Here is a 14,751-nt window from a genome sequence, read left to right on the forward strand (position 1 = left end):
CTTTGTGGTAGCTCCTTTACAGACTGTATTTCCATTTTTCCTTCCTACAACCCTCCGAAGTCAGTAACACTGTCCCTTTTTAAAAGATGAGGAAACTGAGGCTCAGAGAGGCTAAATCAATTGTTAAATCACTTGAACAACGATGACAGATCCAACAAACTGAGGAGCAAGGATTTGAACCCAGATTTGTTTTACTCCAAAGTCATCCCCTTAACCGTTATATAATTCTCTCTCAGCGGCCTATGATACCTCTTGAATTACTGCATTATAGGATAACTATGATCTATTCATTAATCGTAAGTTGGTCATTTTAATCAATGCTAGAATTTTATTTGGAGATTAGATTACCTGGTCCAAAAGTACGATGATATTCGCATGTTTGGAAAATAATAAATATGTTCTTGTTTTATGACCAAGTATTCCTAAAGGGCTCAGCTACCCTGCAGGATAACTTAATTCCTATGGGATGGGTCACAGAAACATAGAAACACATCATAGAAACATCTGTCAATGTGACAATGTTTCACATCAAGTGCAGTCCCCTCCTTTTGTTTTTTTTTTTTTTTTTTTTTTTTTTAAAGAGAGAGGAAGGAAGGGAAGGAAAGACAGAGAGAAGGAAGGAAGGGAGGAAGAAAGGGAAACATCTTTTAAACATTTTCTTGTTTTATTATATTTTGTTTGTTTGTTTGTTTTTTACATGGGCTGGGGCCGGGAATCGAACCGAGGTCCTCCGGCATGGCAGGCAAGCACTCTTGCCCGCTGAGCCACCGCGGCCCGCCTCCTTTTGTTTTTAAAAAATCATTTAGTCTTTTAGTGTTCATCAGCATCAGTACTATTTCAAACAGTACAAGTTAGACCTATTTAAAGTTAGTGTTTCCCAAGAAGAAGACCTGCCTAATAAAATGGAGTCAGAATGAACAATCTCAACTCATTACCTAGTTCTTGGTCTGATGGTTCAATGTTATACCCATAACCAACAAATGTTCTAACAGCTTCACGAAGACTGTCCCTGTTTGATTTCTTGGTACGCTCATCCAGTAATGCATATGGCACCAGACGGGGATTTCGTTTGTTCTTCAAATCCTATGTGAAGCCAGAGAAAGGAAGTTCTGAGAAAACACGTTTTAATATTATAAATAGTTTGTTCCACTCACATATTCCCCAGCAACAGTCCTCGCTTCCAGGCTGGCTCACACCAGTCTCTTAAGTCTTCCCTCAGGGTCTTGATATTTAGCAGTACACATATTTGCTATTTCTTTTCAGGATCAAATGAGTATAAACAGAAAATTTTTACTAGTGTTCAAAGCTAGCAATAAAAAAACACATCTTAATAATGGTAGCCTGCGAATAAAATGAAGTGTCTCAAAATTGGTTAGAGACCTCCATTCTCAAGGCAGGGCAGATGGGGATTTGCATGAGTATTCCCCTATGGAAGATCATGCCATGAGTTAAATTGTTACAGCCTCCTCACAACAGCCTCTTAACAGGTCTTAGAAAAACATCAGAAAGGTAACAGAGCCACGGTGCATCCTTTAATGGCAGTGGACACACATTCATGATAAAGTCCTTCTTGATTCCGTAGGGGAGACCAGGAAGACAATAACGAAAACTGCTGCAATAAGTCACCATAAACTGGTATGTACAATATGGTCCTTTAACCCCCACCCTACGTGCCATGGTCTCTTACAGTTTTCCTGGCTTCCAGACATGTGCAAGTTTGGAGACTGAGGTATGAACTAACAAATGGGGGTGTCTCCCCTTGAACTTTCCTGATACTAACTCTATCATTGGTGATTATGTAGATGAGGGAAGCATTTCAAAGAAAGAAGTGTGCCACATAGTTAGGGGCTTAACTCTGGTCCTAAACTCTGCCTAACTGCTTCCAGGTTACCTTTTCCTTAAGCCAGGAACTCTCCTCTGCAATCCTTGGCCTGATGGGCTAAATAAAGGGGTACAGGCTTCTCAGTAGGTAGGCTAATTCACTACCCCCCCCCCCCAAGACTTGCTTTCCCTCCTTTTCAGCCTCACTAGCAGATACTTAGGACTATCCCAGACATACCGCCAACCTGTGATGTTGATTTGTGTGAACTCTACTTTAGCTTTGGTAATTGGCAAGGAAGCTCAACTTTAGAAGACAGAGTAAGATATGATGCAGGCAGTGGGCACAAGTGTAGGGTAAGGCACGTGATAAATGAATTAGACTGATAAAGGTGAAGGTGAGCCTATACAGCCCTGCAAATTTGAACAGTGCCTGGAGTCAATGCCAATGCGACCCTTACAAATTCTGTTCCGTCCCATGATTCTATGGAGGTACTGAGATGTGAGAGATAAAGTACAAGGGCAACCTCCATCTTCCACTGTAATACCCACCAAAGTAAAATGACATCGTGATGGCTGATCACATTTCCTAACTTCCCCAGCATGTCCGACCGGCATTTCTCACCTGTTGAATGCCATAGGTCCATCCTTGTTTTATTCTGTCCTTTGCCCAAACATTATGTGCATTCTCTGCAAGCTTATCCACTAAAATTTCTTGAGGAGGTAATAGCTTCACATCAGACAAATCCAGAGGGGCTGGCTTATAGCCATTGGACATCATGTAGCTACAAATAAATGGAAAAAATATATATTTTGAACAGATCTTTAGGGCCCTCTAGTTACAGATTTTATACCAATAGCACATGGTAAGAATGCTATAAATGAGGCTATAGTCACAGGCTCTACCCTTTGACAGAATGGATAAATCAGCTCTATTTCAAGTTCACACATGAAGTCCTTAATCTACCATCTTATTTTGCCAATGTGATCCCCAGATTTCAGAGGAAACTCTTGGAGAATATGGTGGGCAGTATAAATCCATCCTTATTCCTAAGAAAACTACTGATGCATTAGACAAATGGTGGCACACTTAGAATGCTGCAACTTTATAGGTAGCTCCTTTATTCCACTTCCAAAGCTAAAAATGTTATAACCAGATTGGCAAGGACAGGACCTTGGGCTGTATGGTTTTTTATAAATCAACACAGAAGGTTCACTCAGTCTTAGAAACCTAAAGCTTTATTCTTGGGATTTAAAAAAAATCAAGACATCAGAGTATTTGTGAGCTTGCAGTGGACTCAGTGCCTAGCTGTCCAGTCCAGGTATCACAGTCTCAAATGCCTTTAACATGATAGATAATTTGAAGATGCATAGATTCAGGTACAGGCATTGTGTGAGAGAAGACCGGGGTGTGCTGTGGAATGATTCTCAGGAGAGCAGCAGATACTCAACCTCAGCTGATCAGAGCTATGGGTAGTATGTGTCCAGAGGCATCCACAGTTACAGGGCCACTGACTTCCCAGACCAGGGCCAGAACCTAAGTGTTCCCATTTCTTCTTTCAGGGCTCATTTCTCCAGGAGCCTCTGAGCCACAAGTGACGCAGGGTCTATGGCAGTTGTAAGAGACCACCTCTTGTCTACCTCCTCAGGACTTAAAGTCTCTGATCTTGGGCAGAATCAATAGCCAAGCAGCCTAGGTTAGCAGTTTCTGCCCCTCTAGCTGCCACCTCTCAGATGTGCCTCTTGGTACCCAGAACTGCATCTGAGAGTGGGGCTTGGCAGCTTGGGAGTTTATCAGGGAAGAAGTTGAAGACTTCTGCTGGTTCCTAAGTAATTATTATGTCTGTGTGTGAGAGCATGTGCACTTAAGGTTGGAGCAAGTGAGTGCCACAGAGTAGCCTGAGTGAGTCTGAAGGTATGAGGACATGTGGCTGTGTGTATGTAGGGGGTGAGAGGGAGAGAAGGACACATGTGGCTTTAGGAGGCCAAATTAAATCTTGACAGCTACATCCATTTCCACAAAGGATGTATAAGGCTGGCCTGATGCCTAAGGAGTGAATTTTTGCCATGGCACTAACTATTTTCAGGTCCCCATGCCCACTGCTGTTGTTGTAGACCAAAGTCAGTAAACCCATCTGAGGGCTCCATGCCTTCTGTGTCAAGACCAGCTCAGTAGTGGTGTGAGGCCCAGGCAGAAGGCAAAGAGGGACAGCCTTTCAATACCTTTATTACACACAGCGTAAGTAACTGAGCCACCTAAACTGGTCCTAGCTAATAGCTGGGGACTCCCTTCCATTTTTCTTTTAACCTTTGTACATGGGTCTCCCACCCTCCCAGTTTGAATCTTCAGGATGAAGCACTAAACCCTCGAGTCACTGAAAAGATCACCTACTTTTTGGGCAGTTTAACCTTCTTGAGATCCTCCTCGGCAGCAGGATTAACGTGAGCCACGTGGCACCCCAGGGCCAGGAGGGTTCTGTGTGGAACAGAGGGAGAGGCCTAAGGTCAAGAGGGTGGAGGATGGCACGGACTCCAGCCCACAGCACAGCACAGGGAAGTGACGACAGCCACTCATTCAGACCAGTGGTCAGCCAACTGTTTCTACACAGGGCCACACAGAAAATATTTTCGGCTTTGCGGCCCATATGGTCTCTGCCATAACCCCTCATTCTGCCACCACAGGGTGAAAGCAGCATAGATAACACATAACTAAGGAGTTTGGGGTGTGTTCCAATAAAACTTTACAAAAACAGGTAGCCAGCCCGACTGTTCTGCAGGCCATAGTTTGCCCACCCCTGGTTCAGATGACAGTAAAGCAGAAGAAAACAAATGAGAGCGGTAATTTGTAGCCCTTCTTGAAAGGTGCTCCAATTTAAAAATTCTCGATAATTCTGCATCCCACTTCTCTGATTCTTTGAACCAGATTGGATCTTCAAGTTACATTCACATTCCAACAAGTATTTATAGTGGCTGCGTGCCTTTAGCTGCGCTTGACACCCACGAGGTACCAAAGCAGCTCAGGCAGCATCCCTGCAACTGAAGGCATCGCACAGGGACCCCGTGAAACAGACCACCATCACAGAGCATCATTCCATCAGCAAAGCTGTGTATTGAAATATTCTGCACTGACAACTAGAGAACAGAAAAATACAGAGCAGAGACTCTGTTGTGTGAAACAGGCGACAATCACAAAGGGGATTGAAGATGGAGAGATTAACTTGGGCTAGGAAAGTTAGGGTCTGAATTAGACTTTTAACTATAGGTGGAATCATGGAGGAGCTCAACGTTGATTTAAAGTTGAGTTTTAGTGAATCAAACCTTGGTTTCCCATTGGTTTTTAGAATTGCCTTATCTTTTCTTGATTGAATTTGAATGGCAAGAGGCATGTATCCTTTTGACTCTGTTTCTCTTCTTTTTCTTCTGCTGCTACCTTTTTCCTGCCCTGGCAAATACCAAATGGTCTCTGAAAAATACACACACTAAATAATAATGGTGGATTGGTTATTCATTGTGATAAATCCTTTTGTGGGATGAGTAATCACCATTCCCTCTAATGTATCAAAAGGTGCCAGGGTTTCAAGGAGAGAGAAATATACCTTTGCAGTTCAGTTATAATGGACTAAATTATCCACTCACTGTTTAGTCCAAATTCAACTCAATTAAACACTCACTTTAAGGTTTCAGTTGACATTTGCAGGTTATAATTCTTCTCAGTTTCAGGGAGCTTTGAAAACTCCACAAGACAGGGGTGTTGTCTTTTATTGTCGTCCCGTATCTAGGTGACAACATAAGAAAGAATATAATTTAAGTGTAGACAGCTGGCCCTGCCTTGGAAAACAGAAAAGAACACACATTGAAATATGGCCCAGGCAATCCATATCAGGAAAGACAAAGACAGCCATATGCTGATAGGCAAACAGACAATCTTCTCTCTAGTAGATGATATACTCCATCTCCAAGTTACTAATGGCTTGTGTTCTGTCCATGTGTTTTTAGTCCAGCACCTGCATTCGGAACATACTTTCCCAGAGAAACAATTTTACACATGGCAGCCGTGCTCCTGCTAGTCCAAAATGCATGTAATCATAATGCTATGAAAAGAACAGCTACACTTAAAGGACTACTGAATCTGGACCAGCACTGCCCAACAGAAATACTATGTGAACCACATTTCTCAAATTTTACAGTTTCCAGTGGCCACATGAAAAAAACACAAAAAAACAGATGAAATTACTTTAAAAAATGAATTTCCAAAAAACTATCATTTTAACATGCAATCAACATTGATGAGATATTTTACATTATTTTTTCATACTAAGTCTTTGAACATTCAGTGCATATTTTAAGCATATCTCAGTTCACAGGAATCACATCTTAAGTACTCAGTGCCATGTGTGCCTAATAGCTGTCATACTAGACAGCGCAGATCTGAGACCATAACTAATTCCTTTGTCCAACTGATCTTCTGTGCTCGGTGTCTTCTATGTGGTAGGATTGAGCTAGACGTCAGGAGTTTATGGTGAGCCTGGAGAGACAAAATTCCCACCCTAGTGAAGCATACGGTCTAAGGGAGGTGGGACACAGCAATACAATTATTAGGGAAATACACACTAAGTTGCAATTGTGATTAAGTTCTTTAAAAGAAGGGGCTGTGGGGTTTTGAGAGCATACAGCAGAGAGGTGGCCATTATGGGCAGCTGGAGGGCTCTCCCAGGGCACAGCAATCAGCCAAGAAGTGAAAGGTGATTAGGGATCCAGTTGATGGAGGGGCACATCAGCACGGTGGGGGGAGGGGCAGGGCATGTTGAGGGGCTGGACACCGGGTGGATGGGGTGCAGAGGGGATGGGAAGGGAGGGGCTGGACTACACAGGCCCTCGCGGGCCAGCAAATGTCTTCTCTTTCTCTCACCATATGGGACGGCAACCACACATCTCCCCAGCCCTGCAGTGGCTGAATTGTGAGGCAGAGACAACCAGAGAGCGGAGGGGACGTCCCCACCTCCCAGTCACTGGGGAGGCTTTTGTGGCGGGGGTTCCAGCAGGGACAGACAAGGGTAGTTAGGTCCAGAAAAGGGGGCTCCAGGGTCATGGATTGGTAGGAGATGAATTTCTTCTGCCAAGGCAGGAACTTAAACCCCAAGGACAATTTCTGGTCCTGGTTGCTTCCAGGAGTTTCTCTTTCCATGGCTGTCACCTGCCACTTTCAGCCTGGGACTGCCCCTCCTCTCACCCCCTGAGGTAGAGCATATGGTCCCCCTGCTTCCCCTCCCCCCACCGCAGGTCCTACACATGGAGCAAGCACGCAGCCCTTCCGAGACTGAGAGCTTTAAGGGATGAAGTTGCTCCTTCTACCCCATCTTCTGCCTTCTCTTTGGGAAAGTTGGAGGCCACCCAGATGGTAATAGGGCCTATGGGGTCATTTATACTGGAGTAGGGCTCCTCAGTGAGGGAAAGAGGAGACAGAACGGGAAGCTCCATTGGCTTGCGATGAAACCAGCCAGGAGGCTGGCACAGCTGGAGACAGGGGAAGAAAGGCTCTCTGCTCCCCTGCCACTTCATGCTCACCAGACCCGCAGCTGCGGACTCATCTCTAGGGTGGCGGTAGGGGAACAACTGATAAGCCAGAGGCTCAGGTGATTCCAGGCAGGAGCAAGAGCGCTCTGGGGAGGAGAGTCTGAAGCTGGCAGTGGGGAGAAAAGGGGAGGTCATGGGACTGTGTCCATATATCAGGAGAATATTTTTATGGTAGTTGTATAAATAAATGTTAGAGTGCAAGGGACCCTTTGAATAACTAAGCTAGAATGTGCATGATACAGGGTAGAGGAAGCTTCAGATTTCACCTACCCTTCTGTCTTCCTTCATAACCTTATATAAATCACAGAGCAAAGTCAATTTACAACATCTTTGAAAAATGCTTTCTAGTGAACACGATTCCCCAACCTTCTCTGAGTATTCATTAATCTTCATGATACATCTGAAAACCCTTTTAAACAACTTCTGATTCAAAACAATGAATTAGCCTGTTTCCCCCACTGTTCAGGGAAGACTTCTTTCTGCAGGGATTGGGACATGGTGAGTGCTTTGAAGGAGTTGCTGAGGAGTGATTGTATCCAACCTTTCCGTAAATAAAGGAAACCATCATTTGTTGGTAAGAAGGGAAGCAAACTCTTGGTTCTGTGCAGAGCTGTTTTCCTCAGCACTCCAGATAACAGCTAGATAAACAAGCAGGGCTGCTGCTGACAGACAGATGGCAGTAAGAAGGGAGTAAATTTTGGTTCCTGAGGTTCTCGTACACATTTGAGCCTCTGAAGAGCCCATCCAGTAACAAGGCCATCTAGCCCTTCATTCCAGCCTGCCAGTGATCCATGTACCGTGATGGGAGATGTTATGGGTCAACTTGGCTAGGTTACGGTGTCCAGCTGTTTGGTCAAACACTGGCCTAGCTGTTGCTGTGGAGATATTTTGCAGATGGGATTAGTGACTTTGAGTAAAGGAGATCACCCTCCATGTGGGTGGGCTGCATCCAATCAGCTGGGAGGTTTACTGGGCAAGAACTGAGGGTACCAGGCATCAGAAGAATTTCTGCCTCAAGGCTTTAACTTCAAAATCTCATGGGAATTTCCAGCCTGCCAGCTTCCTCTAAGGATTTCAAATTCAACACTACAACTTCACCTTCACCAGAATTTCTACAGAATTCAGCCTTACCAGTCCCCACAATTGCATGAGCCAGTTCCTTACAGTAAATCATATATACGTGTGTTCGTAACATGTATATGTGTGTACACACATATAAACATATATCTGTATTGTTTCTGTTTCTCTGGAGAACTCTAATAATATACACACCTTGCCAAAAGTCCAACCAAGCTCTATTTTATTCATTCCCCAAAGCTCGTGTATGTTTTCAGCCAGTCTGTCTCGGATCTTCTCTAGGTGAGGGGGCAAAACAACCTAAAAGGAAAAGGAACGCGTGAAAAGTTAGAACTATACGTTCCAGTTGTATTGAATATCTGTCTATCATAAAATCTATAAGGGTCAGGGAGCCAAACCCCATTACTGGCCTGTCACCCAGGAAGCACTTGTTCGACTTCACCCTATTTGATCCAGATGCTTCCAGCCCTCCTTTTCCTCAAAACTCTTTCCCCGCCTTGGCTTCCCTTCTGCTCACAGTCTGCCTTTTTGATGGTCCCCTCGCCTACTTTGCAGATTTTTCACGAATCTTTTTCACATGTGAATGCTTCCTGGCCCTTATCTCTTCTCATGTCATGTTCTCTTCTTGGGAAATCTCTCCCACCATGTCTTTGCATTTCTAGCCATGATCTTTGCTGAAGTGCAGGCCCACAGCACCAAATGTCTGTGGGATGCTTCCACCAAAATGAATTCTGTCCAAAGCTGAACTTTGAAACTTGCATCTCTTGCTGTTGCACGCTTCCACCCCTACTTCAAGCCTGGAAGTCAACCTTGGGTCTTCCCTTTATTTCAGCAGCAACTCCCCACCCCATCACCCACTCATCTAATCAACCATAAAGGCTATCATGTTTATTTCCTAAGCAAGTCTGACATAGCCCTCTTCTACATCACTCGACCTCATTATTATTATTTTTACACGGACCATTGTATACAGCTGGCTTCCCAACACCCCATCCTTGATACTGTAGCCAAAATAATGAGTCTGTGGTGAAAAAAAAAAAATCATATCATGACACTTTCCTCCTGAGTGACCTCCATTCATTCTCTGATACCTCTGAGATACAGACGAGGTGTATTAACCAGATACACAGCTTCTTCAGTGTTCTCACCTGGTCTCCCCCCATACACAACCCCTCCAAACTTAAAATGCTCCCAAAAGGTCTGTTTTGTAGCTTCGTGCCCTTGCTTATGTTCCCCTTACCCTTATTTATATCCCATGCCATATATATAACACACAACTTTGTGTCACCTCGGAAACACCCTCAATATTTATCCTTCTGAATTAAGTTCAAATGTCACCACCTTTCAGAAGCCTTGCATGATTACCTCCAGGGGGTATTAAAAGCTTCATTCTCTGTGATTTTTTTCTGGGACATTACTCCTATCTCTCCACAGAGGTCACAAACCGGGGCCCTCTTTCTCTTTTTTAACCTTCAATTTTCTTTATTATTTTCACATTTTTTAGTTAGTTGATAACTTCTAAGGAATGAGAGAGCTAATATAAAAATCCAGTTTTTGCGTTTCTTTGAACCTCTTGGAAGACTGCTCACACTTTGGCCTGGCAGCTATCCAATGAACTGAGAAACAGCCGCCCACTTTAGAAGGACCTGGGCATTTAACACATTTCATTTATGCATCACCTACCTTGCTCTGTAATTCTCACTCTATAACAATGACTATTAATTCTTTCACTAATAAAATGTATTGGCAAATTCCACTTCTAGGCATATATCCCAAAGAAATGGAAAACGGAGACTCATTATGTACTAGCACACCAATGCTTATAGCAACATCATCCATTATGGTCAGAAGGTGGATGCCACCCAAGTGTCCACCAACTGATGAATGGATAAATGAAATGTGGCATATATATATCTATATGATGGAATATTATTCAATCATACAAAGGAATGAAGTAATGATACATGCTACAATACGGATGAGCCCTGAAGATGTTTTGTTGAGTGAAATAAGCCAGACACAAAAGGATAGCTATTGTATGATTTCACTTATTTGAAATAACTAGAATATGCAAATTCCTAGAGACAGAAAGTAGACTATAGGTTACTAGCAGCTGAAAAGGAGAGGGGACAGGGAGTTATTGCTACAACATAGATGGACCGTAAAAACATGTTGTGTGAAATCAGCCAGACACAAAAGGACAAATATTATATGATTCTACTTATATGAAATACTTAAAATATGCAAATTCATAGTCACTGATTAATGATACAGAATTTCTGTCTGGGATGATAAAAAGATTTTGGTAATGGAGGGTGGTAATGATAGCACAACTTTGTGAATGAAATTAACACTACTGAATTCTATCCTTAAAATGGTTAAAATGGGAAATTTTGTGCTTTGTATGTTACCACAATAAAAAACATTTTAAAAAATTATTTCTTGGTATTTTAGCTCATGGAAAAATAATTTTTTTTGGAGAAAAACGATATCAAGTCATATTAAGAAAATCAGCAATAAAATATTTTGAATGTGTTATAATCACTACTGTTCAAATAAAATTTAAAGAAAAAACTCAGTAATCTAATTACTAAAAAGCCAGGGAAATACCAACTAACACACATATAGCTCAGAACTGCATCTATAACTTCAGACCAAATGTGTTTTGGGAGAAGGACTAAAGGAGACTGAGGTGACTTTGTGTATTCTACATTTAACTTTTCCTTTGGCAATTTTCACAGAATGATTGATTCTAAAAAATTCACAAGATCTCATTCAAGATAATAAATTGCATCTTTCCAGCAAGAACTTTCCTATTATTTGATTACCCAGTAACATTTCCATATTTACAGGATTCACACAAATGCAGCTTTTAGTTCAGACTTTGAACTTCTCCTGGCTTACTGATGTATCTCTGCTTGTTCATATCCATATCTTCAGTTCTGGATATTTAGAAAACTCTTCCTGCTTCTTTGTCTAGACCCCCCCTTTCACTCCCTCCTCAAAACCTCCCTTTCACTCTTTCAGAACTCTTTGAAGCCATTCTCTTCAGGAAGCCCTCCCAGAGCAAACTCATGTTTCTGATTACTGAGTACTGAGTGGCAGCATGGAGAAACAGAAATCATACTTGAGGAAGCAGGAGGAAAGCTTGTTCTCTCCCTGCTTGGGCATAGCAGCCCTGTGTCCACAGAAAAGCTGCTTTTGTGCTTTGGCCCTCCAGTTTCTTGTCTAGAATATATAGGAGCCAGACAACATAATTCCTAGGATCACTTCCATTTCACCAACTCCACTCCAGTTTCTCATTAAGATTCTCAACCCACTCTATGTTCAAGGTGCTACACCAGGCCCGGCAAAGTAGGCAAAGAAATGCCACAATCTCTACTTCCCGGGAATTCACAATCAGTCATTAACTACAGGAGGTAAGAAGCAAACTCATACTCACTTCCCCCCTCTCCCCCTTGCCCTCCTACTCTTTACCTCCCTCCCACCCTCATGCATTCCTCCGCCCTGCCCAGACCAGCTGAACGGAATCAGGCCAAATGAGCATCATGGGCAAATGCCTGTTAGAGACCTTCTATAGGCTAAAAGAGAGCTATGTTCATACAAACTGTTAACAGAAGTGCCTGGCACCTAGAATATGATTGAATAGCCCTGTTGTGTAGAAGATGCTGAAAGTTGTTGTAAATCCCTTGTCATACTATGTGAATGAGTCTCTCTCAAAATACAGGCCATAGAAAGGGAGAGAACATATCCATCCATCAGCACTCACAGGACCCTCTGTGAAAGCCAGTTTTTTCTTTCAGTTTTATCTCCAACTCATCTAAATGCTTTTCCTCATCTAGTCATCAAGCCATGGAAGACTATTCATCATCACGGGTCCTTGTATGCTTCTACTTCTAGGCCCCTTGTATCCCTTCCTGCTCTGTCACTCCTGGGCTCCCTTCCTCATTTAAGCTTAAAGGTCCTACTGAATTCCATCCTTTCTACCCAGACTTCCAGAAACATTCTAGCGTAAAGGCTGTCTCTATTATTTTTTTGTACATAATATTCATTTTGTAGTTATTCTACTGTAAAAAATAATACATTTGCTTCTTATCTTCTCAACTTCATGGTGAATTCCCAGAGAATAACAATTGACATATTTCTGCCTTTGCTTCTCAGAGCCTAGTACAGTGCCTTGCACATGGTGGGTACCTGCCCATGTTCACTGGTTGGGAGATCCCTAAAGAATACAATCCATGTGTATGTAGAAACATGGGGAGTAATGATTGTTGATATGACACAACAATTCTATAGAACCTATGAATGGTTCAAAGGTGACACAGAAAGGAGGAGGACTTAACACCCTATTGTTTCATCTATGTGGGTTGCCTCTGGTTGGTGATTTGAACCTACCTGGCTGGTGTCTATAGGGCATGGGATGAAAGAGGCTTGGGAAATGAACTGGGTTGTACCCAACAGATCTCTAACACCTTCAGCATCACGTTTATACTCTTTGACAGGCTCCAATCTCATCTTCTCTTTTGGAAGTAAAGCTTCATAGCAAGGGGCATAGCCGGAGGGAGGCAAGAACTTAAATTCTCCATGACGTCCACCCAACAGGAAACGCATTCTGTGTCATTTGGAGAGATTAGGCATAGAGAGGTTAAAAATATATCTGCCCAAATAAGTCAAATTTAAAGATCGTTCTCCCCCCACCCCCAAATAATTTTCTTGGGAATTGACTGAATTCAATTCAGCACAGCAAACATCTTAAAGTGTGCAATAAATCAATGGAACAGTAACGAGATATCAGTGCATGATCCTCCCTTGACCCCAATGCGTATCAACTAAAAGACTTTCAAAATTAATTTATATATAACCTATCAGAGGTTTAAAAAATCAGTTTACTCGAGCAGGTAAATCATTATCACAGATATTACTAGAGTATTGAAAAGGTAAAAGAGTAACTGGATAACGGTGATGAGGTTATTCTCCTAAAAGACCATATTATTGAAATTATAGTATGAGATCTTCAAGTCTTCTTGAGAGAGATTACTCACATGTCAATTAAAGAGAACATGGTACAACTATGTGGGGAATAAAGAAAATTCTTTTCTTAGGGCATGAAGATTAAGGGAAGCACCACAGGGACAGGTGGCCACAGTATAGAAGGCTGGAAGGCCAGGTGTTTGCTCACTAGTGTGCCAGTACCTTTGTTGGGGGCAGTGTTCCCCACTGGCATCCAGGCCCCACTCCCTGCACAGGCCTCCTAAAAAGAGGGGATAACAGTCGGTGCCCACTGTAATGGCGGACACTATTGCCGACATGCGGAAGTCTTCCACCATTCTAACTCATCATGCTGGCCGTATATATGCGACCCTGAAAGCTCCCTCTACAAGGATTGCTACCAGAAAAGGTGAAAGTGGAACGTTTCAAAACAATACTTCATACGATCCTAGATTTTAAACTAGATCTATAGCTTTAACAAATCAATGACAACCACATTAAACTGACAAGGAAATATAGCACAATTTTAAGTAATTAAAACAGGGCAGGAACCAGCCCTGCAGGTTCAACAATAATTTCAACAGGAAAAAAAAATCAATACATACATATAATAGCTACATGCAATCATTTATTTGCTCCCTCCCTTTAACAAATATTTATTAAGCCTCTACAGCTTGCCCCAAGTTCTGGACCTGGGATTCAACAATGGGCAAGCACACAGATTCCTGGTCTCACAGAGTAGGCATTCTACTAAACAAATTGGCATATAACTAAGACAGATAATTGCCAATTAGGAGACATCCCAAGAAGGAACAAAGGAGGAGATGTGAACTAGCTTGGTGAAGAAGGTGGCTCCTAGAGATGGAGTCTAGAACGGCCTCTTTGAGGAGGAGACACATGAGTTAAAACCTGAGGGATAAGGAGGCCAATGAGTCTAAAACCTGGAGGACGAGCATTCTGGGCAGAGGAATAGCAGGTTCAAGGAACTCTGAGGTGGGGAAGAGCTTGTGCAGATCAGGTTACAAGAAGGAGGGCAGCATAGATGACACTACATGAGCCAGAAGGGCAGGAGATGAAGTGAGGTGGGAAGGGCCAGGTTCGGGAGAGCCTGTGAACTGCAAGGGGTTGGAATTTTATTCCAGGTGGAAGTTTCTGATGGGCTTTAAAGGAGAGGACATAGGAGATCTCCTATCTGCTCTATATAGATGTATCGAGGGACCAATTAGGAGGCTCACAAAGAAGTCACGGGGAGAGGTGAGTGTGGGTTTGACAAGGTGATTACGACAAAGAAGG

General features: G+C 42.8%; 1 protein-coding gene across 5 annotated transcripts in view; it reads right to left on the reverse strand.

Moving 5' to 3' along the window:
• Positions 1–14,751, reverse strand: part of RYR3 (ryanodine receptor 3) — a 498,481-nt gene that overhangs the window by 187,064 nt on the left and 296,666 nt on the right. For all 5 annotated transcript variants that reach the window (XM_077127361.1, XM_077127358.1, XM_077127359.1 and 2 more), the window contains exons 20-25: positions 12,865–13,081; positions 8,665–8,769; positions 5,490–5,593; positions 4,211–4,294; positions 2,444–2,603; positions 936–1,083 (exon numbers count right to left, since the gene is read on the reverse strand). In XM_077127361.1, the coding sequence (XP_076983476.1) occupies positions 936–1,083; positions 2,444–2,603; positions 4,211–4,294; positions 5,490–5,593; positions 8,665–8,769; positions 12,865–13,081 (818 nt within the window). The remainder of the gene's footprint in view (positions 1–935; positions 1,084–2,443; positions 2,604–4,210; positions 4,295–5,489; positions 5,594–8,664; positions 8,770–12,864; positions 13,082–14,751) is intronic.

This window comes from Tamandua tetradactyla, chromosome 14 (genome assembly GCF_023851605.1).
Source record: "Tamandua tetradactyla isolate mTamTet1 chromosome 14, mTamTet1.pri, whole genome shotgun sequence".
Lineage (NCBI taxonomy): Eukaryota > Metazoa > Chordata > Mammalia > Pilosa > Myrmecophagidae > Tamandua > Tamandua tetradactyla.